General features: G+C 42.2%; 1 protein-coding gene across 1 annotated transcript in view; it reads left to right on the top strand.

The window, feature by feature from the left end:
- Positions 1-2,825: 2,825 nt before the first annotated feature.
- Positions 2,826-26,393, top strand: part of kcc (solute carrier family 12 member kcc) — a 102,606-nt gene continuing 79,038 nt past the window's right edge. Inside the window, exons 1-2 of the mRNA XM_069125475.1 lie at positions 2,826-3,617; positions 15,827-15,889. Coding sequence (XP_068981576.1) covers positions 3,542-3,617; positions 15,827-15,889 — 139 coding nt within the window. The 5' untranslated portion in view covers positions 2,826-3,541. The remainder of the gene's footprint in view (positions 3,618-15,826; positions 15,890-26,393) is intronic.

Below are 26,393 nucleotides of genomic sequence, written 5' to 3'. Positions count from 1 at the left end.
TCTCGAACGTTAAGGAGCATCGACCAGCCAATTCCTGTTTGTGCCTCCCTTCGAATCTCTTGTATTCGTTCGGAATACGCCGAACAGAAGCTCGCCGACCTTAAGTGAACAAGGACCGGAAAATTCCCGACGTTTCACTGACCTCTGATTCCTTTCAACATCTTTATTTTACGTTTTATTATCGCCAAACATGTACATTGTTCTTGATTTTAACATTTTTCGCTATTTAAGTTAAGGATGCAATAGATACTTGGACATTCAATTAATGCATTCAAACCGAGTAATCGATAAGCTATCTGCGGCACTCGAATCTGCTGCGCTTTTGAAAATATGTCGCGAACGGGGCTCTTATATATGTATATACATATATATCTGTATCTATATATATATATATAGGTATAGATTGTCGAGACGAACAAAAGCAACGATAGTGACAATGGATTTGCATTATCAATGGAACGCGAAAATACGCGAAAACCGGGGACTTCACGGATTCTAGCTTAAGCCTTAGCTTCTGCATTAAAGTAGCGCACTTTACCGATCTCCATGCATTTGAAATGCTGATGCGATTTTTCTTTCGATTAAAATGGCTTACGGACGTATGATGCCGGATTCTAGGTTTCCTAATATCCAACTACTTGTCACGAGCTCCTTATATTTTACAGCGTCGAGTTTAAAGTCGTAAATCGTGACCTCTTTACAGAGGAAGATATTTGTGCAAAAAATAAAATACATCGCAACGTGCACATAGAAGCACAGTCCACCTTCAGTTACACTTCTATTTCTCCCTGTGTTAGTCTTTATAAAGAAGAGACGCTTCTTGAATATCGGTCGTTGGATAGTTTTTCTATTAACGCAGAATAGCTTTTACTTGCCGTTGATAGTAGAACAAATTTCCGAGACTCTCAATCAAATGTTCGTGATATGCACAACCTTTGAAATCTACACGCCCTTCAACGTCATGTTGCTCTTTCAAGGGCCGTGTATCACTAGCAACATTCACGGTACCGTCTCGTTGAAATGCCGCTAAATTGAGATAACATTTCAATGGGTAATTAAATTGTACGATACAAAGAAAGACCAAATTGCGTCCGATAAGAATTTAGCAATTTAGAATAAACAACATGTTGTAATTTACGATGTTGAACGAAGCGATAAGTATACAAAACATAATGCGCGTGTCAGATAGATAGATAGTAACTTCCACTTTCATAGCTTGGCTTTATTTTGCAAATCAAGATTGTATGTCTGTGTATCGTTAACCCTTTGGGAAGGACTCGAGATGCAAAGCAATGCGCCCAGTGGAATTTTCCCGAAGGAGAGGCTTCCGTTTCCTGCTGCCACCTAGAACAGGATACAGGCAACCGATGAAGTTGTGTGATTACTCACCGTATTGTGGAGGAAAATGTAGCAATTCGGTTACAGTTGTGTTATCACCGTAGCATAGCAGCGTGACTCTGAAATACAGGATACTCATGCCTGCATACAATGTATAATGCATTCACGTAATCCATGGGAGCGTATATATGAATATATGTATGTACCTTTGAATAATCAGATATAAAATTTGCTCTTTGCAGAATTTATGCGTTATGATCATTTTTCGATCATCGATCGATTCTGAGTATTAACACACTCGATAATCACTTCAATATCTGGCAGATAAAAATCCAATTGGTAATTACCCGTTTAAGTATTCCGAGGTGCACTTAAAGAGATTCCCTGATAATCAATACTCACGCGCCAAAGTCCTTTTCGGTTTTCCTGCGGCGAAACCATGGCTGCATATCCATTTGAATTGTAAATACGTATCTGTATACATAAAGGCCGGAAATGAAAGTGGCTCATTTTCGTTAGGGACATTGATCACGAGTATCGAAACTCGAGAAATTCTCTTTGGGATCTTCTCTGTCAAAGCGCGAAATTGGCAAAGGAGGATGGCATATCGTGATGTAGTTACGGTCCTGGAAAAAGCCGGTGCGGATACACGCATACACGTGGCCGCGCTCATGTATCGTCCGTGGCAATAACTCCACGATTTATTGTCGCGCACGCTTTGTCAAAAGTTTCGAGTATATGACAATTGGTAGGACAAACTGTTTCGCAGTTGTAGCTGTATGTCGGAGATTAATAATTTCGTTCGGAATTGGTTATGATTAAATTAATTGAATTCCGGTAATTTGCAGGAGTGATATAATTCTAGAGAAAGAAGATTTTGGAGCGTAGCCAAGAAACATAGGATAACATTCGACTTTCCTCTACTTTTATCACGTTTAAACCATCTCAGAACGATCTTACGACTCTTTTTTATAATAACGGATGTCGTATAACCTTATCGTTTATACTCTGCTTTTTATCTTATCCAAACGTGATCTTTCGAATTGCTCTTTAACAAATACTACTAATTACCGCTCCACATATTGATTCGGAGTAGTCATATACTTTGTTCCAAACTATAGTTTGGTCGGAAAGTTCTGTCTCAAAATTTTGATTATATATTTACAACTTTATTTATTAACACGACAACTTTCCCAGTACAAGAAACTAACATGTTAATATCTTTCAGGTTTCCAGTGCCCTGGCAACGTAACGCTCCTCCTACCATCGTTCGATGAAGGCCAATGGCGGACTAAAGAGGGTAGTTTCGCGATTGGTACGATCCTGGGGAAAGCCGGTTGCATGCACGCACACGTGGGTGCTCTGGTTGCGGCGCTCGACAGTCGGCAAAAGCGTTCTATCGAGGGGCCCCCTGGCGTATACGCGTGCACACACGCGTAAATATCTTACACATATAAAACAGCCGATCAGACTGAAGTCACGAGTAGAGTCCTTGTGTCAGCGCAGCAGGCACAGACGGTATCCCAAACGGAGTGCGGTCGTTGCTCACGAAGAAGCGAAAGAAAGACAGAAATAAGGATACACATAGAGACCTGTCCTAACACGCGGGTCCGTGGAGAGTAGTGTACCCCTCCGTTGGCGAGTTTACGGTCGAGCAGAGGCGGCGTTATCGCATACAGCACGCGTTGCACGCTCGTTCGGGATTCAGCACCGAGCGGCTCGACAAAACGTGCGAGACACGAGACGCGAGGCGCGGCTGTGGCGTACACACATCCGTAGGTGTGATAAAGACATTCGATAGAGAACACACGAACGCACGCTCTCGTTTCTGTAATTTCTGTTTCTTTCCCACCTACGATCATTTGTAGTTGCTACGTTCTCCCTCCCTTTCGTACTCGCTCTTTTATTGTCCCTCTTGCACGCTCTGTGTCTGGTCGTCTGTCTGTTTCTCGTGGTGTTGTCAGTGGCACACAGTCACAGCACGGCTACCAGAAGCCTGTAACACCGCACCGGCGAATGGAGAACGCGTTCACCAATCATAGTAAACGAAAGTGCGGGTGTTTCGTCGTTAACCAGCATCCCCGGCTAACTTATTGCGCGGTTCGCGTTAATCGAGAATAAACGGTGTGCGCATCGAGCAACCGGAGGTGAAGAGATTGTTTGGTGTTGTTTTGGTGGTGGTGTTCGTTGAGGATAACGAAGAATGGATCGTTTCCGAGTTACACCGGCCAATAATACGTCGCAATACGCGCAGCATCAACAACCATCGCTGGACTATGGTAAGTGCTTGTTTTTATTTAGTTTTTTGCTCCACACGTGTTAAACTCCAAAAGGTTAAACGTACAAGTGGACGCGAGAGAGTTGCTTCATTTACGATTATGCTCGGATATGCATGTCGCGTTATACGAGAGAAATTTTGCAAGCGATAATCCAGCTACCTGTTCAAAACATGCACACACATACGCACACGCATGCGCGCGCATACATAATATCCTGGATAATTTACATATCCTGGAGCAATCGACTAAGGTTTCTCTGAGTAGTTTTCATCAATCTCACACGTTTGTGCCGAGTCGTTAACGTAACTATAAATTTGCGTAGAAGATCGAATATTTTCTATTTTAACGGTATTTGAAGTATATCCGTTGAAACGTTGAGCAGAGTTCCACTCTGTTAAAGGTTTTCGCGTCAAGGTCGATCGATCTTCGCGGAGGCCCACCACCAGTAGGCATCGCGATAAATTTCTGAAATGAAACGATTAATTAAGAAAATTAGTCCCTCCGTATTTTTCATCCAAACTTCTGTCAGACAATCTCGATACTGTTATTTGCGAATTTAACTTCTTCGCTATTGACTAGATTCCTTATCTATCGTTCGAGTCATCCCCAAGATCGAAAGACCGGTATCTTTCCACTTCTTTTCTTAGCAAGAACGACGGTAGTTCCCATTCGATATAAATAATTCCTCTTACATTTGAATAATTATTCCTCGAAGATATTCAACTTGAAAGAATCGAACACTGGCTTGAAAACAAACATGGAAGACGCGCGAAACTTGGCGCCTACATATTATCATCTGTATTAATTTAGAAGATGGTTAAACAAGTTTAAAATGACCGATGGCTATCGACGCGACGGCTATAACCGCAAGTTACGCGTCCACGCAACGCAACACCATGTCGGTTCGGAGAAACCAGTCCAGTCCAACGTTGGATATCGTCGTGCTACGCATACCACGCTATCGCGACTCCACCAGGCGCCTGGATACACTGACGGCATCGCGTTACCGATTTCCAGACGTTTTCGCGCTGACTAAGCGACCTTCGCGGTTTCGTTTCGTTTACCGATCGGTTGATCTACCTGCTGTTGACTTTTTCCGGCTTATTTTGCAAAATTACGGTTCGTCGCGTGTCCTTTAACTATCGATCGGTTAGCCGCTTAATAATTCTACGCGACCGTGTTTCATAAGTCAGTGTTTCATTGGAGAACGATTGGTATTTCAACGAGAAGAGATTCTAACTCTGGACCTTGACGTTTTACGTACATGCGTGGCTCGTCTATTTTCGTTCGGACGTTTTCCAAAGGCGTGGTCGTCTCCGAATAGTCAATATCCACGATCGCGGTGGATTTGCATAAGAAATTGGTCGTTTGATGAAATCAGGAAATTATCACGGAGCTATTAGAAGAGGGATGCTTCTTTGTGGCGTACCTATACTTAATTCGATGCAGCTGCATAATCGGTTCCCTAGGGATCTGATAATTCGTGGATAATTAGCTACGTTTCCTTCGTTTATGTTTTCTTTCGTGGGTGAAACGTTGAGAAAGTAAGAGACAACTGAGGGCAAGTAACGTGGTGAACTGTAGAGCAACGACATACGTATAGAGAAACGCTTATTCACATTTCCGCCACTGTCGAGATATCCAGAATGGCGGCTCCAAAAATAAAATATCGATGTAACGCCGCAATTGTCAAGGTCGACCACCTTGGTCTTTTACCCAAACCACCGAGATCTGATTATCGAGTGTCAGTGTTTCTCAATAGCGTTAGATCGGCGATAGAAAGAAGCCTGAAAGCGGAGCGTTATGTAAATGATCGCTTCGATTTCGAATCACCGGCAGAACATAATCTTAATCGCTCGTTTCGTGTCATCGCTGTCGCGAATTCGTCTCTCCAGACAAATTATCGTTGCGTAATCCTCGCGAACTGTACTTTGGTAACGAGAGGAGTTGTAGAGTTATTAATCCCGTTCCTTGCGACTCTGGCTCCTCGAGATAATTAAACGTATCTGCCGATAAGTAACGCTTACCAACTTTCCGACAAGTTTCGCGAACCTGCAATTATTACCAAATACAAGTCGACTCTACGATCTCCAAATGCATCAACTACCAATTATCTCCGTCATTAAATCGTCTTTATTGCCGCTTTCTTTCGGCTATCGCTTCCACTGTACTTTATTCTCCACGCTAGCCCGAAACATTATCTTCATCTCTCTGATTATGAGACGACCATGAACGACACGCGAAAGGGTCTCTTTCTCTCTTTTAGCTACCATTGAACAGTAGTGGCTCGCATGAGAACCACTCGTAGTCTCTCTAGCTGTTCGATGGCTGAAGTTCGTCGACGAGAAACCCAACTGTTCAGGGCGGGGTAAAAGGGGCAGCTGCATCCCTGCTACAAAAGCCGAGGCAACTAGGGGTCGATAATCACGCAACCCCACTCTACACGTTGTATTTCGTTGTCTGCGATTCATGCACGAGCTGGACTTGTGCACCTACCTTCCTTCTCTCTCGATCTACCGATTCCTCTTTCGCGTTCCCTCTTTCGCTTCATCCCTTTCGCTCTATCATGTGTTCCGTTTGTCTATGAACGACACGCGTTAGGCGTCGAGGAAACCTACGTGGATATCTAACGTGTGACGAGCGCCGTGTAATGAACTTGTTCGCGCGTTATTGCTTGTTAAGACTTAATCGTAAACCGTGGTGAACATGGTAGTCCTTCGTCTTATTCGCGAATATAGCGACTTTAATTAGCCAGAAAAATAACATCGTGCTTAATTGTATAAATGAAATACGCGTATTATCTTGGTAGAGCGAGTTGTTTCGAGGGGAAGGAAAGTTTGAATCGTGGAATATCGACGAGTAAAGTGTCAGAGTACGTGTTGCCGTTGGATTGCACTCTGAGGTCACGTGTCCCGCGAACGTACACGCGATGGGCGACATCATATTTTCTCTGTTCGTAGATTTAGCAGATAAATCTGTGGATGTTGACGCCCATCCCTGTTAGAAACATGTATCTTTCTCGGAAGCAAGTTGCTCCATTACGGCAGAATAGTCAATATATCAAATTTTTCGATTATATCTACAATTTTGAAATGGATTTGTTACGAAATAGAGTAGAAGTTCTAGTTTGCTATCTTCGAGACTTCGAGTTGAACGAACTCGAATCGAATCGAGCGAAATGCATGTAAGATAGGAGAAATACGATTCAGATTATACCGAAACATTTATCACGCGAACGTTTCTCCGGATTCGTTCTCCTCGTAGCTACGTCGAGGGGTAAGTAGAAGCAGTTTCGCGCAATATATCGTGTCTTTTGTCGAGGTGTCATGCGAGAGACGTGGCGCCCTCAAACAACAGAAAGTAGAACGTGTGGCTTTAGGCATGGTAGAAACCCTTTCTTAGTTGTATTCAAGCTACCTGGCGTGGAGAACAATGTCGTTCGAATCCCCTTTCACAAACGATTCTCTTTTACAAGATTCCTACTGTTGGAAGAGGGATGACTTTATTTGTTTAACTTAACTATGCCAAAACTTTTATCATATCCGCTCAAACGACCGATTAAACGATTTTACTCCGTCGAAGGATTATTTTCATACAAATACAGAGCTTTTAATTTATCAAATAATTACAGGCTTCCCAGAAGTAATTTAACTTTAATAGTAAACCTTGAGGCATCAATTTGAAAATCAACAAACACCATATTGTCTAAATTAATTCAACCCTCAAAATCCTTGAACTCTGTCTCCTTAATCGAACATACGCTCAAACATGGTTGTGTGTACTTGCCGCTGTGTCCTCAGAGCGGCTTTTGAGCAGCCTGTTTCACAATAATTAATTAGTTCGACCTTTACTCGCGAGCCAGTGCTGTTAGATTGGAACGCAACACGGTCTGTTCACGACTGTCCACTAATCCTCAGAATTTGCTGTTTAATCCAACGTGTCCGCGGTGTATTCTCCATCTTCGCTGACGATTTTCATTGTAGCCTTCCATATACTTCTGTTACGTGCCAACTGACTTTGACACGCTATTTTCGGCTTTTGGACGTTCTACGTTTTACACGCAGAGTAGATTGCTTAATGTTTGAGACGAGTCACGAGACTTCATCACTGTCACTTAAAGCAGAAATCTACGTTACGAAGTGTAGGGAAACAGAGGTATCTTGCACGCAAAGAGCAAAAAATAAAACGATGGATTACAATGATCGATATTGCTCGCTCGTGTCATCAGATTCCGTGGATCGCGACGAGACACCTTTCTTAAGGAATCGTCAGGTGTCGTAGAACAAACAAAACTCTCGTTTATTCCACCGACGTAGAATTTCAATGACTGTTTGGCGAATGGTTTCTCGAGGTGTTTTACAACTTTTTTAAAGTATAGAGCAGACAGTGCCTCGGGGCGCTGGTCTCGTACGCGATTAACAGCGTTCCTCGGGAGGAAAGAAAGATGGAAAGAGGAGGCGGCGGCGAAAGGAGAAGAGCGAGAAGGAGGAGGTGAACTAACAAGAAAGCTCTCCGCTATGTCCGCATAAATGAGGCACGTTTTAACAGATTTTTCGCTTTCAGATCGTAGATGGCATTGTGTATCCAGCGGTATCGTGCGCGTGTGTTCACGCCTGAATGTATTATGCATACACGTCTTTCCAGCGACGTATGACGCGGCGCCGCGTCGTATTACGGAGACGTAGTTCAGACGTTTTGCCAGCCATGGCAGCGTGCCAGACCTCACAGCCCTACAGTCTCCATTCCACTGCCTATGTGTTTATCAACAGAGAATTATGCTAACGTCGACTATGCGAACCCATGGTCCCGCCTTTTGCCGACGCGTCGCGTTTCGAGCGTTCCCAGCGTATCCGTGGAAAGATTATTTTCAGATGCCCAGTTCTTTTCAATCGAGCTCCTTCCCTCCGTTCAGTTCCTCGTTTCTTTGTAGCGCAGACTACTTGGAGAACGTGTAACGCGATTGTGAGCCTGCAAATTTTTCAGAGGATTTTGTTGCGCGTAGAGAATGTTGTTTTAATTTATCGTTGAACTTTTTCTCAGGGATTAACGAGTGGAATTTTTAACGTAGTCGTGTCTGTTAGTAGCAGTGGTTTGAAAAATAAGACAAGACAATTGAGAACTATGCTTGGGCTGTATAACTTCCTTTCTCGTGTATTTAAATGAATATAAGAGCTCGAAATATGATGTATGAGCGTGTATAACAGAGAGAGTTACTCGAGTTACTTATTCGCCTAGGAACTTTACAATGTTGCGAACAAAACTCCTTCCACTCGATACCTCCGAAAGAAAGAAAGAGAGTTATTTTTCAAAGTTGCCAGTATGGAGTAACTTGTTCTTCGATAAATCTTCATTCGCGGAGGGAATTTGTGGAAGCTCTCGCGAGGCATTGAAATCTCGAAGGAAACCGTTTTGTAAAGCGTAACAGCGCTCGTGGGTCGCGCCACTTTCCTTACAAATACGATATATCCGGTGCTCGTTTATTTGGTCGTGCGCTGGATTATTTCGGGAAACTACGATGTTGCGAGGTTAGCGAGCATTCTACTTGGCGTGTTCTGTTCCAGCATTCCCTTTGTCCGTTCCGTGACTCCAAGTTCTTCGAAAACTCATCACCAATGAATTCTCAAAAGCGCAGCTCTTCGCGCTCCACCATCGTAAACGTAAGCGCTTTTGTTCAGAACGCGCTGGATCTGGGTCGTTCGTCTCTTTCGACGAGATCGTCGCGAGAAATTTCACGGAATTTTGTCTCCTTGTCGATGGAAAGATTCGAGTGACAGATAGCGTTAACCTTCGGTTATTTAAAGAAACACATAACTGTACATCGCGACGCTATCCGAAGTTCCGTGTTAAAAGGCTTCCGAAATTCTGCCGTTCAAAGAATTTTATGTACGTCTGGATAGCAGAGAACGATTTGAGTTTTAATTTTCATTCGACGAATTTTTGTCAACTACTTTTTAGTTTTTTCGGATGCTGAAAAGCTCATCCTCGATCGCGAGTAGAACATATGCTTATCGATCACAGGGTAAATCGGTAATCTTGAGAATCTGCGAGAGCGGCGCACTTGACATAAATCTCTTTCCTTTTCTCAATCTTTCTTCTTATCTTTTATTTCTCTTTCGCTCAATGCCACCCTCTATAGCTTTCTCTCATTCCTCGTATGTCCGTTCCTTTCGTCCATTCGCTCTATTTTTACCCAACTTTTATTTTCTCATATTTGCACACATCATAATCATTGTTCGACGCGCAATACAGCGCATAATAGACGAAATTATATAACAGAAAAATTGTGAGAACTCTTAGCTTCGAGTTCTATTCTAAGCTTGGAGACCCGATCTCTCTCGTACGATCGTTATTGGTATTACTTCGAACACTTTTCTATAAATTCTGTTATTCGATTGCAGAAAATATTGTCTTTTATATAATCTAATAAGAATAATATTCCTGAGACATCGCCATAAACTTTCCAAGTATAAGAACGATTTACTCCTGAAAACGATAGATCGCTCTATAAAACGATCACGTTCTCGTAAATTTGCCAACAGCTGCCGGTTATGCTTTCTCCGCTTGTTCGTGTATCGGTATCTTTCCGTGGATATATTTTTAAGTTTATCCTGGACGTGATAGACGCGGCTGGAACGGAACAAAAGCAGCCGCTGCCACGACAGTTGGCGTAATTCAGATATTAATACACGACCGTCTGCCTGGACACAGGCTGGGCTGTTTCTCCTCGAGAATTTGTGACGTATCCCCGGGAATAAATGTCAATTGACACGCCGAGCTCTCGGTGGAACGATCTTTCCCACAGCTATCTGCTTCGTGCAACGTCCAACCGCTCTTACGTCGTCGCTCGCTCCAAAGATTCATGAATGAAACAGCCTCTCGGTTCGCTTCGAATTTACAAACGAAATTGCCTGGAATCGTTTAATTTAATGTAGCTAATTTGCGTCAATAATGACACCGAGTGGATCTTTGTTGTTTCTGACCCTTAACTGAGTAGGAATTATTTATCGCGATTGAAATTGATGTGGAGATAAATAAAGGAATAGCTAATTATAATTAGAAGTTACCAAATTCGGTTTGCATGGATATGATGATCGAGCAAATATAAATTAATATGTTAAGTACTTAGTTGCGACGACACAGTGGCGGTAGCTAACGAATTAGCACGGTAAACATTTACGATGTATTTTATTATAAATAGAAGTAAATTTTCCTCTGTAAATATTTTCTTCGAATTTAATTTCAAGTTTGATAATTTACGAAAATGTCATCGAATTCTCGTCACGGAATTCTCGCAGTGAAATATCCTACGTTTCAGACGTAACACAGTTGCAACGGAGATAAAACGGCGCACAACTGTGCACACGCTCAGTTGCACGGCGTTACATTCATACTTGAGATATTTTCAAAGACCTGCGGGTCGAGGAGGATCGCAAACTTTAGACACGCGGTGTCCATTGATCCCTGACTTTTCAATTAATCGTTCTGCTCTTAACCACCCACGCAATCGCGGAAGGCGGCACGCTTTGAAGCCACGTTTCCATCGATTTATTTCCAACGGGCAAACGAACATGGGAAACGCGAATGGTCTTCGTGGAAAACGTGCACATTTGCAACACACGTCTTTGCGTTTCCAATCTGATGAACATGTTCAACCGTGCGTTAAACAGCCGTGTGAAGATAATCTGCACGGATTATTTAGTCGGACTGAATTTTCAGAGCTTCATAAATTCGCTCTTGCTTTGAAATATTGTCTCGAAGTTCATTAATTTCTACCTTGATGATTTCTGTTTATTAGTGGCATTTTAATGAAATAAATACGACAAATGAACAAGGGGACATTTTAGATTCAACGTTATACGATCGTTGTCTCAAACATAAATAAAAAATTAATTAGAAATTAATCAAATCGCAACGGTTTTACGTGTTCTAATTTTATAATTATAATAAAAATAAATTTCTAAATTACCAGATAGTGAATTATAAATAAATACGTACTTCCACTTCTAATCATCGTCTCAAAGAAATCAGAAGATCCAAAAAATGTATTAAGATTAGTTAGTTAAGTTACTCTTGTTAAGCGAAAACTACGTTTATGAGACATTTATCTTCGTCGTGCTGTTCCACAATCGTCACAATGACAAGCATGGTTTCCGCGAAGGTTGCCCCCGACTGGATCACGAACATCGACGTTTGATGAAGATTTAAGCGTTCAGGGTTTATTATTTAGCGAGAAAATTTCTCGGGCTTGCGTAAGACAATTGGAACAGGACGATACGCGGTCGAGACGTGGATAGGCACGCGCATAAGCAACACCCAAGCGCTAACAATTATTTTATTATTGGCCCAATTACGCCGTTATTGTTTTCACACACACGCGGCGTATCACTTAAAGCGGTTTGCAGCGGCTTCTGCAATCATCCGGGTGATTCAACCGGCTGGATTTTTGCGTTTCTTCGTCCGGTCGCCCATTGTCGCGTGCAACGCGTTTGTTACATGTGTCGACGCGAGAAAAAATTTCCACTGACGATTTGTTTTCGTACTCTCTTGAAGGATAGAGGGAGCTGTTTCGGAGAATTTTTTTACTCCGTTTGGGAAATTTCGGAGAGAGAGCCATTTTATTCGTTCTTCGTGTTTTCCTCTTGGAGATTTCATGTTTTCAAAGTCTTAAACTGAACTCGATCGATAAGAAGTTTCGGATAAATTGGCTCCTTCGTTTCGTTTCCTGTACTGTTTACGAGATAACGAGAAACGTGGATCGTTTAACTTCGAAAGTAGCTGAGAATTGGACAAAGCAAATTTCATGATCCTTGCGGTAAAACGGATCCCTGGAAATTGAGTTACGTTTAAAGCTTTTTATCCTCGTGTTTGAAGCTTTCCCTATAATCCGTCGCTTTATCGAGATATTCTGGCATTATACGTAAAGCAAACTTGAAAATACTGATGGTGGTAGCAGTAAGTTCCGTGTGCCTACGATATTGCTTTCGTGTCCAAAAGCAATTTCGACTTTAGCCCCGGGAGGGTTCCCAGTTCCTTTTCCGGTGCGCCGGACGAGAAACAGGACGCCAACGGTTGTCTCTCATTTTCCTGAGTAATATTATGCGCGAAAATATGCTTCCCATCTCGCGACGTCTTGACCGTATCCAAGACGGACGACGTACTGCATAGAGATATATCTTTTTAATAAAAATTCGATTTACACGCAGCGACGAAGAGACAGGTACAAAATCAAAGTATCGATATCGACGATCAAATGAGATTGATTAAACGAATGAGGAAGAAGCTACACGGGCCTCATCTTCGTAAGTGCACGTCAAGATTCGAGGGAAGAAAAAAGAAAATGTTGACGACCCATTTTCTCTGTTTTAAATATCTGCCGGAGTTTGCTGGAAAACGTGCACACGTTTACGCCGCGGTTTCAATATTCATCAAAATCTGTCCAAGTTTCGTACGCTTTGCCAATGTTACACATTCCCCTGTACATCCCTTGATTCGCTTCCCCTTTATCCTCCGGCGAGATCTTGTCTCCCCCGTGACACCTGAATCTCAGAGAACCGAGGCACAATTCGATTACCGGCTTTCAGCAGCGTGTGTCGCGTCGCGTCGCCCTGATTCCCAAAGTTACGAACCTATTTTTCGCGATACAGGGGAACAGCAGCTTGTGACACGAGCGCAGATACCAATGACGAGAAATTTCTAGTCGCGTTTCTTTGTACGATGTCGTGCACAAGGAGGATGCGATATGACGTATCGTATCTGATATCGCTGTGAGAAATTCTTTCAAAGAGAATGGATGAAAATGTCTTTTTGCGTTAGGACTTGAATTTCTTTTCTACGGTCTACCTTCTATTTCGATGCAGCACCGTTATTTCTTACTTGATCTGACAACGAGTAAAAGTAGGTTAATTCGAGTCTATTAATCAGCTACGTCCACTGAAAATTGAAACCGAATTACCAAAATGTCGTTGCTCGTTTCACCAAATCCTCCGGGATTTCTGACCCCTAAGAATTCAATCCAGATTCCCCCTAGCGTACGCCGTTCCATTAACAAATTACTATAATACGATAAGTCCGTGTAATACGTTGCTACATCGTGTAGCATTTTAACGTGCACTAATAATAATCGACCAGGCGAGGACAGTACGAAATGCGAAAAGTTGTAGGTTCCAAAGATCGAGATAACGCACGCGGATGCAGTGTCACGTTCAGTGTCACTTTATCTTGCCGAGGAGGAAACGATGTCTGGGCTGATCTCCGTGGGCACCGAGTTCCGATGTCACGTTCCGGGGCTCGCTATCGCGAGCTGTTGATGAGCGTCAACACCGATCAGCAAACGAGCCTGTAATTTAAAGAATCAACGGGTGTCGCGTCGAATGTCGTTCGTCTTTCTATTTTCTATCGTATCGCCTGCTCGTGTTATATCTTATCGAAACTATCGTCGTGATTGCACTCGCAAACATCGAAATAGGTGTCCATCCTTGGTCCATTTGTTCGCTAGCTTCTTCTTCTTCTTCTTCTTCTTCTATTATAGTTCGTGTCTGCGTATATGACACACCTTGTAATCTTCGAGATCGAGTGTGACTTCTTGATGATCAAATGTAGGATACGTGACACTTCGTTTTCCTCTTTTCTTCTTTTACTTCCGCGACACGCTATGCTCGAGCAATATATCTTTTAACTCGCTACGTCTCATTTCAAAATTTCTTTTTATCGTTGGACTGCTTGTCACGTGTCATGGGTTTTCATGATTCGCAGAAGTGTTTTTAAATTGATTCGATTCCCCCACACGCGGGGCATTAATGTTATTGCTTTTATCCGCTAATATCGCGGAAAGCTTTCGTCCGAGACAATGTTCCTCGCTCGATACCTCCGTTAAACTAATATTTTTCTCGCATCTAGATTTTCTTCTGGAAAACCGTGTAGAGGAAGTTACGTTTTTAATTAAAAAATTAGCCGGCGAATAAATGGACGAGACATTAGTACGATGATTTAGATCAAAGGACACGTATGGAAATATATAAAACGTTTTAAAAGTAAATCTTCTAGATCGGAAGTTTCTTGACCGTACGATATTTCGTAGAACACCAGTTGTGCCGGGGAAGAGTCTGTTTGGGTAGCGGTATCAAAAAATTGATAACGACGAGCTCTCATCTTACGTCAAGAATTATTCGGTCGCCTGTACGCGCCGTGTAAATCTTCGTGACACCATCTTCATCATCTCCAATGCACGCGCCGAACGCCAACGCCACCAATTTCTCGTTTGATTTTAATACGAGCGGAGAGTGTTCCATGAGCTACCTCGAATGAAATTCGCCGTGCTGCAAAATATTTTCGAACGCCTTGTTTTTCAGTGTGCTTGAAATTCCAAGAGTTTCTTCGTATATGCGAGTATAATTGGGAAAATATAATTTTTCGCGTGAAAATTTTGTTAGGCCAACTTTCAATGGAAAAAGATCGATTTAACGTTGCGTGAGAGAAACGACGAACTACGTGGTGGATTAAACGTTCATAGAAAATTCATAGAAACTTTTTGAGTAATAAATACTAAAACGTAAGGAACGTGTGTCCTTCTGTTACGCTACTAATACGCGTTCATATTTGTCGAGCAAAGAAGAAGAAGCTCAGAGGATTCTGGATGGTTTCAAGCGTATCAGAAGGAATCTGTACGCGTAACCGGGCGAAAATCATGTGAAAATCTTTGGCTGGTACGTGCCGGTTTAAAGGCTATCAAAACTACGAGTGTCTGCACACGTTACGCGTTGCATAATATATTTTCAGGAGGGTCGTTTAAGATGGGTCGGGGGTGTACACGTCTCCGTTCTCCCTTCTGCACCCGCTCTGCCTCTCTGCCGGCAGGGTTTCATCGACCAATCGGTGTTGGGGTGGAGCTTAAACCGCACCACGGCGTCAGCAGCTCTTCTCTTTCGCGAAGGCCTTCCTCTGTTTCACCTACATTTACGCCTCTTGTGTCTCTACCCCTTTTACCTGGTCTATATACGGTTCAGAGGCTTTTCCAAGGCCCTTCGTCGATGCCAGTGCCGCTGCCGATCAAAATCAGCGATACGTGACTTCGATCGTCGACACCTTTTGGCTAATTTTTTTTTCTTTCTCTCCCCCCTCGTCATTACGTACGATCCACTTCTCACTACGTGTGTCTATACTCGAATAATTAAATTGACGTTGAACTGACGGAGGGTGAATTTTGTTTTCAGATCCGCCACTGAATGGAGCCCAATTGGAGCATCAACATCTCGTCCCTAAGTCTGCCAGCGAATGTAAGTCGATTAAAATTCCTTGTTGTTGGTTGCTTAATTGATAAACCAACATTTATTTCGTAAAAGATAGAAATTCTCTCGAGTTTCGGAATCGCAATACGAACAAAGACGATAGATATCTGGTAAAATTTTCTAGATAGGATTAACGTTTGTATTTACTTTGTTCGGAAAATCGTAAAAAGAACAAACAAACGTTCATTCTGATTGCTGTAAAAGGTACTGTCTGCGTCTTCATTCGTCCCTTTATTCGTTTCAAACTTATCTCAGCCTCTTCTTCTCACCCTGGAACTCGTATTTTTCCGCACAAAGGGGAAACTAGGTAGACGTATATACGTAGTCAACATCTGATCTATACCCCGCTAGAGGATTTCCACGTGACTTTTCCATTCTACGGCGGCTGGATAGGCTCCGTGGAAGAGGCTTCGCCAACTTTCTCGTTTTCTCCCTTTTCTTTCGCGCCTCATTGTCGGGACGAGTTAAAAAGAAACTCCTCCGGCTGCATGAAGAGCAACGAGAGGCCGATCGATGAGAGAACAGAGGGATTCGTTATCATGCTATCCACCCTTCATGGTCGTAGCCTCCGAGGGGCCATCTTTCCTCGACTTATCCATTTATTCGATCTTCTGTGTGTGACGTCTAGGTCAACAATGATTTCTAGCGATCGCACTTTCATACACCTTGGTCGTCTATCGAACGTCGATATCGAAAAATATCTTTCGCGATATTTCTGTGGCGCTGCAATTATTATTATCTTAGCAAAGCCTTGCCCTACCTTGGGAATCGAGACGATGCACTAGCCCGAGAACGTATTTGTAAAAACAGAGAAATTAACATTTATCTTCGAACACGTATTTTTCAACACGTATCCTATTAATAAATATAGGAGAACCGCTACATTTTATCAACTCCCATTGATATTATAATCATCTCGTAAAAGGCCGCTTTTCACTGTTCTAAGCGCGTTGCTGACAGACTGCCCCGTCAGCTATCTGCAACGTCACGCGCAGTCCCAGCGTATCAAATTTAAACGGGATCCCTTTTCCAACATTCTTTTTCCGAAACATTTTTCTCCGCATTCGACAGGAGACAGAAAAGAAAGAAAAAGATTACGGGTCCAGTGATACAACGTTTCGCCTATTGTAGCTGTTATTTACAGTGACACTTTTTCGTGGCTGTTACAAAAGAAGGGAGTGGTAGGGGGTTAAGAACGAAAAGGAACCGCTCGGGTTTCGGGTTACAGGAACCGCTTCTGACCCGAATCGTCGATTGTTGCTCGGTCACGAGCGATAAATTCGCCAGTTATATGGGGCACCGGCCGAGTTCACCAGGAGGTGTTTGTAGGAGGGCGAGGACCGGCTACAGGGAATGTCTCCTCGACCCAATTCCCAGCGGTCGCAGATTATACGCACCCAATGCGGCGTTTTGCATCCGCCACCCGTGTACCGTGTCCAGTGCCTAAATCGCGAGATTTTTCGATTCCCTCGCTTACCCCTCGATGACCAACTGCTGCTCATCACGAAAATCCTTCCTTTGACTCGCTCTTTGACGAAGTCCTTTCGACCACGCTGGTTAGGCCAAGTTACAAAGCCTGGATTTGGAACGCGTTTACCAAGTTTTCTGGGGGAACTCGAGCGCAATGAACACAGACAGCTTTAATTCATCAGATGTTTATATGCCAATGATTATACAAGGATTAAAAAGTCTGATTTTTATTTCATACACAGCTTAGCAATATGGTTTGTTGTTAAGATCAAAGCTAAAATTTACTTCGAAGGAAATCTCTGGAGATTTTTAATGTTCGATGAAAGATTAAACGTTAGGGTAGCAATATAATTCGGCCGCCTATGGAGAAATAAATGAAATAGGAGAAAATATGTGGAAAGGTATAATATAAAAGATATAGAAATATAAATACACGCATAAATACAACTTTAAGGACGATTAGCGTCGTCGATTAAACTTTTCGCTTTCTCTGCGATTGTTGCACCGTCAATTGATCGATCGAGTATTTTTACCTGGCTCTCCTCGAAGCCATGAATTTTGTTTTCCTGAAAGTTTCGCCAGAGAGTTTCGAGCTTGCAACTCGTTACAGCTAAAGTACACCATAAATATCCATTGCCGGGGCAACTTTGATAATCCTGCTAACAAAGTTGCCAGCAATTAATCCTCAAATATCTGTCCAGTCACCTGCATCGTGTTCATCTCGAATCAATCTGCATTAACTACAACGGAAACCAGAGGCAAAGATATTTCTCTCTAATTTGTCATTTGAGCGAAGTTTGTCTAACAAATGCGTTCGGCGAACAATCTATCCTACCCACGTATCGTCCAATTACGTTGTATCGTGTCGCGCGTAATGAATTTGCGGGCTCGATATCGATGCTTTTGTTCGTCGCGTCGGATACCTTCGGTTTTCCTTGTTTGTTTCAAAGCCGCGCCGTTCAACGCGTAATTTATATAATTACGAGAATACTAATTCGCCCTATTACCGGTGGTAACGTCATTAAAATAGAAAGCAGGATGAATTATCGATTACCTAGGCAACGGGGGTACGTCTAGATTAGTTCTCGGATAACAGTGAAAACGTGGCTGCGATAACGTCACCCTACCGTGTACACAGATTCGATAATTCGCTGTAAATTATTTGTTCGTTAATTTCCTTTTCTCGATTATCTAATAATTAGCGTAGTTCTCTTTGTCAAATGTCGTCGATTAATGTTCACCGTGGCAGAAGAAGCGAGGCGAACAGAGAAAATAGAAAGGAACAAGTTCTATTCTGGCATCGTGTTTCTCGTGGTTTAATTACTCGTTAATTGGATAAACGTGGCGGCTAGAGAAACACCTTAATCCCATGATATTTCATAATCGCGTGAAACAACCGTTTACTCTTCGTGGAACGTGCGAAATAGGTGGAATAGGGGAAAGAGACGCTTTTGTACGTTGAACGTTTAAGCCAGCCATTCTCGAAATTTTTAGCAGGAAACGGGTATTACGTTAAAGCTTCCGGACTGCTTTTGATCCGAGCTTTAAAAGCCATTTCAGATAAGTGGCGAGATGGCTCTCGATCTGCCATAACTTTCAATTTTTTTAACTGAAAAGACCTTCGTTTTCATACTCGCAGGGTAACTGGTACCTAATTTCGTCTGTAAGATTCAACGCATTCTCTATCGAAGACTAATTACACTAATTTCACATGTGATTAGTGTCACACCTTTATCGACGCTGTGTTCATCGTATTTTTCTCCCTCTTATTATCAGTCACTCGCAATAAATAATCACATCAAACTCTCGTCCCTAACAAACACGAAGATGCTACCCCGCTGGGGGTAGCCACCCACATGTTATATTATTATACCACTAAGCTATAATATTTTACCAAATGTCCTACTGGATAAATTGTAAAATTTAAATAAATCAATAAAAAAGCTCTCGTCGTACAACGTACAAGGAAATTTTTTTTTTTATTTGGGAAAATTTTACAATCAACTCTCATTGAGAATTATAAGTAAATTATTCTGTCGTGGTACCATAACTTGAATAATAAATGTTTACTGTATGTTTGATTCTAGTTGAATCTACTGTTTAAATCTAGAAGGGTACAAGGAAAATGGCAGTGAAAATGTATCTTCTTCGAATCCTAGCAGAATCACTGCGACGCGTAATTTTCCATTTCTTCAGCCGCGTTCTACGTATTCATCATTGGTTATAAAGCCGCAATAATTTATATACGACGCCGGCTAGCTCATAGAATTTTAATAATGCCGCGGTCATAAATCGGGCCGAAGGACGCCGATAAATATAGCAACGCGTTAAAAAATTGACGTCTATCGTTCGATCGGGTCGAGAGAATAATTAATCGATGTTCCGGTATCGAAGCTGGTGAGACACGGGCCAAGACGCGAATCGCGCGACGGTTGGTAGTCCCAATTGCCAGTTCGAATGTGCCGTTCGAAATTTGATTAGGTTAATTGAATAACGGGCTTATTTCGGTGGCCGAGCGACCAGTTGGACGAAGCCATCGTTCCGCTTCAGAATTAAACAGCCGGGACACGAATCTACGGCCCAGCGTACGCGATATAAACGACTTAGTTGAACGAGGAATGCGGAATGCATCGGTGCTATCCTATTGATTACTTTGGTTTCACTCGTCGCCGAGAACGCCTGTCGATTGAACCGAACCGGACGCTCTTGGAATCTCAATGATTTTTCATTCGACTTTCCGCTGGAATTCTCCAACAATGTCTCGAAAACAGTGAGATATATTTATCGTTTTAATAACATTCAAATACAATAACCGGATAAGATTCTGACAAAGTGTTTATACAAGAGTGAAATACATCTGCCTTTTCGATAACGTTTATAGAAAAGGAAATCTGATAATGAGATAAGATGCCTGTAAATAGAACGTCTCCGAAACAGTGAAATATTCATATTTCCGATAACGTTGATAGTAAGAGCTCGAGAATAAGACTGACGATTGGACAAGATTCTTGAATAATGGATAAAATGTCAGCGACGAATAATAAAGAGGCGGTCTTAAATAGCAAGGTAGCGAAAAAACAGCCAGCAGCGTACATCTTTACGTGGTTAAAAAGAAATGCGTTTTATGGCGTATAAAAAGGAATCGCGCAGACAGGTATATCGACTGGGGTTTGCCAGTTAATCTTCACTCTGGCATTTTTACGGTTCATAATTTGATAGCTTTATGACAGGCGATTTTTACGGGACAATGATTCGCCGGTCCAAGGTTCCCGTGGTTCGATAACTGTGCGATCGGGAAGTTGCTAAAGGCCAGTGGTCTTGTTTGATTCGCTGTTATTTCGATAAACTAATATTTCCACGCGCTGCCATAATTCAATTGTTGTCGAACTCCGTTGCCCCGCTTAACCGTCGCGTAATTAGATTCTACCTGGCCTCACTCCCCTCTTATTTATACGGATAGTTCCGGAGAACGATAGTTTCGAAGTGTTTGATCTCGTTCGCGTTCTCGGCTTCCGCTACGCTAATTTAACGAACCTACAGATATATACACGTGTATGTGTATAGACGATAGAATCGCGTGAAATTTCGATTGGTGATTAGATTTCCGCGTGTGATTCGCGATCCAATGACGCGAACGATCGGTAGATCAAGCGATATCGGGCCGGGCTATTATCGATTCGTGGCAAGTCCCAAGGCCACTTCCCACAATCGTTTAGCATTACGCGGTCATGTGGGCGCATGGCCTCTGCTCCGAGCGTCTAATCGCCTACTTAGATACGAGGTATACGTCTCGTGTTTACGGATACTCGTTTATGCGAATAATAATAATAATAATCGTGCTGCAAGCAGTATTTTACATACGACGACGTGGATGAGATCGAATGACTGTAATTAAGTAACTTTCCAGCAGAGAACTTGCTTTTTTTTTTAAGTAGGAAATTTTTTCTTTTTTACTATTCTTTCTTTATCTATCGAATCCTCTCAATCTTTTGTAACGTGCACTGCGTTTAATAACTCGGTGTCACGTAATTTCTCGTTGCGTCTCTATCGTCGCGTTATATTCATGGAAACGAAATAATCAGAAAAATACGTCCTTAAATAAATGATAGAAGTCGATGTCTCGATCTTGCATCGATGCACAAGCTGAAATACGCGATGTTCTGTTCAGAGGAAACTTGGGTCGTATCAAAGTAGAGTAAACAAGAATCTGACGCGTTTCGGGAGTTGTCTGAAAATCATGAAAGTCTTCTTACACTCTTATTGCCAGCGTTCTCTGATAATACGCCGGAACAGAACCTCCTCTTTGTACTTACACACAACGCGCTCGATTCGAGGACATTTAATATGTTCCTATCTCGAGTAACATGCGAATATTTCATCTATCCATTGTTTCGCTGAAAACTGGAAGAGAAGAAGGAAACAGAAGGGCAAAGGAGGAAAATACGAGTAGGTTCTCGCATGGTTGGCATGGCAGCATTTATCTTCCGTATTTAGGAATTTCGATCGATTCTCATTTATGAAAAAGGAGCTCTCGATCCAAATGAAATTCCATCGACGATATCGATTTCATTTTCCTCCAATTTTTATATCCTAATAAACTTCGCGATCCTCAATTTTTCTCTGTTTTTCTTTACTTTTGTTATCGCATTTTTATTCCGTTTTCGAATACGCAATAAGCATAAAAATATTGAATGTTCACTGGTGAGAAAAGGTCGGATGCCGAAGTTGAGAAAATCGTCGATTAACGCGCAGAGAAATTCCTTGAAAAGGTAATTCGCTTCGTCGTTGGAACTAATTTTAGTAACCTGACGATAAATTCCCACTCGAGGAGTCGTTTATCTTTTGGAACTGCATTTTTTCTTCCGTGAAATTGGGAAAGTTCCCCTTGTGTCTAATTCTTGAATAATAGTCGGTGAATTTAGCTTCTTTGTAATATGCGCGTGTCTTACATTTTGTATCTTACGTTTTGTTCGTCTTTCTTCTCTTTACTGCTCCTTCGCTGTTAAGGAGGAATTTTAAGAGTCAACGAGATGAAACATTCATTAGGAAATATCTAGAGAAGTAAAATGTTGCATGTTCTCGACAGTGTTCGAAGTAAAATACGTGCGTAAAATATTTAACGAGGCATAAACATTTACGTGCGTGCAACGACGCCTGTAAAACTATACTTAAAGCAAAAATCGTAATGGAAAACTCTATTATCAGGCAGAATTTATCGAATGAGAATTTTTTTAATATAAAAACAGACTTTGAGAGTTTCCTAGTCCCAGAAATAGCAATCTATCAAATATTCGCGCCTTAATAAAATATACATATCCTTTCTAAATTATTAGTTTTCCTCCGTTGTATCCGAGTTTCGATATTTAGTCGCACCGTCTCTTCGTGATCGATCAATTTTTCGATCTAATTTTGGAAATTTCGAAATTTCCCTAGTCGGTTCCACTAATCTCCACGATAATCGACGCGCATTGTGTTATCGAATTTTCATCAAGAAACCACCGCAAAGGCCGACGAGATTAAAGTCGTTACTAGTCCGTTAATAGAGACATGGCAGGTTCATCTGGTCGAGATCTTCGCACGAAGACGTGCGGCCTTGAACCAAGCTTTTCTACCTTCACCCTCAATGCGCCGACCCTGATAACCTTATTTATAAACTCGGGCCACTATCTCGTTGCCTACAGGCTTTACTCTTCAATTTCATCCTTCTGCGAAACTAGAAGGTCAATTCGACACCAATCTCGAAGATTCTACAACCTTTATTTTCTCGCGCTTTCAAAGAAACTTCGTTATTTCGCGATTCACGATAACACAATCGACGATATTTCAGCCGTTCGAACGAAATTCAAAATGCAAATTCATCCTTTCAACGTGCATTTCCGGATATACTCTCAGGAAACGTTGCAAGAGAGAAACAGGAATTTTCTTAAGAAGCAAATGGCAAAAGATCACGCTTGGAATCTTCTCGATGAATTGCGCGCAAGTTTCGTAACAATTTTCTACGTATTCGAGGTACGTCGCGTCGTCCAGCATTCCGCTAATTGCGTTTCTCTGTCCATCGAGCGTGCGATTTAACGTCTTCTGAAAAGAATCTTCGTCGTGGTAACACGAAATGAAGCGTGCCGTTGCTACATTCCCGATTTTCTGTTCTCGATTCCGGCCAGCATTGGTTTTCAGAATCGCGTAGAAAATTCGCTGGATGGAGAGCGGAATTCGTCCGATCGCTTCGTTACTGGAAATCGAAAGAGTTCCAACCTCCAAAATAACGATGGCGAAGTTCATTGGCTGCGACCTTATTCCAGCCATATTCTCCTGAACGCAGACCTCGATCGTTAACTGGGGCATGGCACGCAATTTCTATCCTAGACCTTCGTGCCCGACGTTTTCCTATCGAGCGATCCTTCGCCGCGATAATTGCCTGTATAACCGGTGATCTTCAGACGATATTATATATTCGTCGCTAATACGACGAAAGCCCAAACACATCACGCTTTCTGCAGAACAGTTTCCACCGGAATCGCTTTGTGTTTTCTGTTACGATCCGTTACGCTTCTCTGTCTCGTTACGATCGCAGGTGTACAGTATCGATCCAGTCGAGGGTTGTATCGTAGCCCAGTGCCGAGGTCGAGTATATCGTAGGCGAGTGTAAATTTTTCCCTGATTGCTTCAATTTTTGCGGGGAACGTCGATTTCCATATGGACTCCGGTATTTACAAGCTTTGTTTCGTATTATCTGCCACAGTGGATCGGTTTGCGCGTCTAAAATATCGATTCCAGCGCACTCCGCACGAAACATACGAGACACATCTTTATACTATGTAACGCTGCGTGCCACAATTTCGATAGTACAATATCGTGCCGCGTTCTACCACGTACATCTCGTATTATCTGTGAACGTTACATTCACGCGTATGCTATGTTTCCAAGCTGTTCAATTTTTTCCCGAAACTATTGTTCTTTCCGAATCGATCGAAGTAAATTTCCACCCCGTTACAAGACACGTGTATCATCGACCCTCGATCGAATTTACAACTACACGGCATACAGTTCGATCAATTAAAGACACGTCTGTAAACAGATTAAGGAGCAGAAGGTACCGTATTCGCGACAGGTCGAGGGTGTGGCAGAACCACCCTGACCGACAACGTCTTGACGTGACGTCGCGCTGAGGCCCTGAACTGAATCGAGGTTCATTGTCTGTGACCTTACCTCGCCTGCTGTGCAGCCTTATTCATAAATGCAGGGTTCTCGATTGTTAACTGGCGCCAGGCATGCGATCTATCGCTCGTGCACCCTTCTCACCCTTCGAACTGTCGACAGGGGCTGCACGGATACGACAACAGTTACACAAGTGCTCGGTAGTATAGAGCGGAGCTGCTTGTGTTTCTTAGAGAAACTGCCGACCCGACCTTCCTACCGTGCAGTCTCTCGATCAATCGAATCGACCGATTCTTGGAATATTTCGCGGGATTTCGAGATGCATAGCTTGGAAGATTTGTGGTTTCGTTTTCGGCGCAATGTGAGTGGGGAAAAATTTGCCAATTTCGAAATCTTTTCACATGAAACGTAAAATTCGTCTTTGCGAATTATCAGTTCTCTACGTATTGTTAGGAATTTATTTTTTATCATCCGAAAACAACGAGCCAAGTATTATTTTCGGCCGTGATAGTACAGAAAATATTTTAATCGCAATTTGTATACGTTGCAAAGTGGAGAATATCTTCGTACCAATTTTATTGCGATATCTTAACGCGTATCTTAATTGAGTTTAAGATCAGTTCGAAAATGCATACACGTGAATAGAATAAGAGAAAGAGATTAAAGCGAAAAGAAAATTCATTCGTCAGATGTTATCGTTGAATCTCGTCGTTGTTATCTATAAACCTGTGATTAGAGGATTTTAATTCGATGTTCGACGTCACGGAACGACTTTAGTCGCGCGGGTTCGAGTCGTAAAAATGACTCCCGTGGCACCACGAGTAAACTGTAACGGAGCTGGCAACACGGAGGGAGCGTAATTGTCCTAATTAAATTCACGACACCGGCGCTTTCGCAGAGAAGTTTTAATGAAACGTTAGCGGAACTGTACGGCCCCGAGGAAACGGTGAAACCAGCCGTCATCCACGTTTCCATCGTTCTATCGCGTTCATGTTACCTTTTTCCAATTTCATCCAATCTCTTTTCTATAATTTACCGCTGTAGATTACCGTAGATTACTCGAAACAGATAAGATATCGTCGTGTCACGATTCAGACGATATTCAAATCGTTACGAATATTAGTATCGATTTGTAAGTAGTAAATAACGTTAACGGAAGACGCCAAGGATCAGCGGAAGAAAATGCTAAAAGGTTTCTTCTGTACTAACAGAACGAACAGCGGCTGAGAGTTGACTAACGGAAGATTGGTTGGTCTTTTCTTTTTTATTTTTTAATTTGTACTTTACAATTTGTCCAGCTGGTCATTTGGTCAATTTTTCTAACTTAATTGCTAAATAACATGTGAATGGCTACCCCCAGCGGGATACAATCTTCGAGTTTGACTATTTTATTTCTTTATTGAGGTCAGTGCGGTGTTTTCTTTTTAGTCTTCTTTCTGTGAGAGTTTCGCTCGCTTCAGCAGCCAGCTGGTTTGGATGTGTTGCCGTTCTTTCTTTGTATTTTTCTGCGTACCTGCCGATTTCTTCTTTAACCGTTGGTACTTTTAAGTCTTTGCAAATTGGTTGGTTATCCACATTTTAGAAATCAAACAGAAACGGACCATCCTTCTGGTCCTCTTGGTTCGCAAACATTCAAAATGTCCTGTTCTCCCGCGATGAATTTTATAAGCAGAAAAGTCCAGTCTTTACGCAGTCAACGTCTCTATATTAAAATTTCCGGATTATACTCTCTTCTTATTTCTTAGTCGACTTACCTTACGATCTAAGATACCAATTCCTACATTTTATACGACCTAGAGTCTCGCAGTTCCATGAATGATCTTTTACACAAGTCACCTTGTGTATTGCACATTTTGAACGGGGAAAT

The sequence above is a fragment of the Bombus flavifrons genome, chromosome 13 (assembly GCF_040668555.2).
Source record: "Bombus flavifrons isolate JBK064 chromosome 13, iyBomFlav1_principal, whole genome shotgun sequence".
Taxonomy (NCBI): Eukaryota; Metazoa; Arthropoda; class Insecta; order Hymenoptera; family Apidae; genus Bombus; species Bombus flavifrons.
This window is presented reverse-complemented; position numbering and strand designations above follow the sequence as displayed.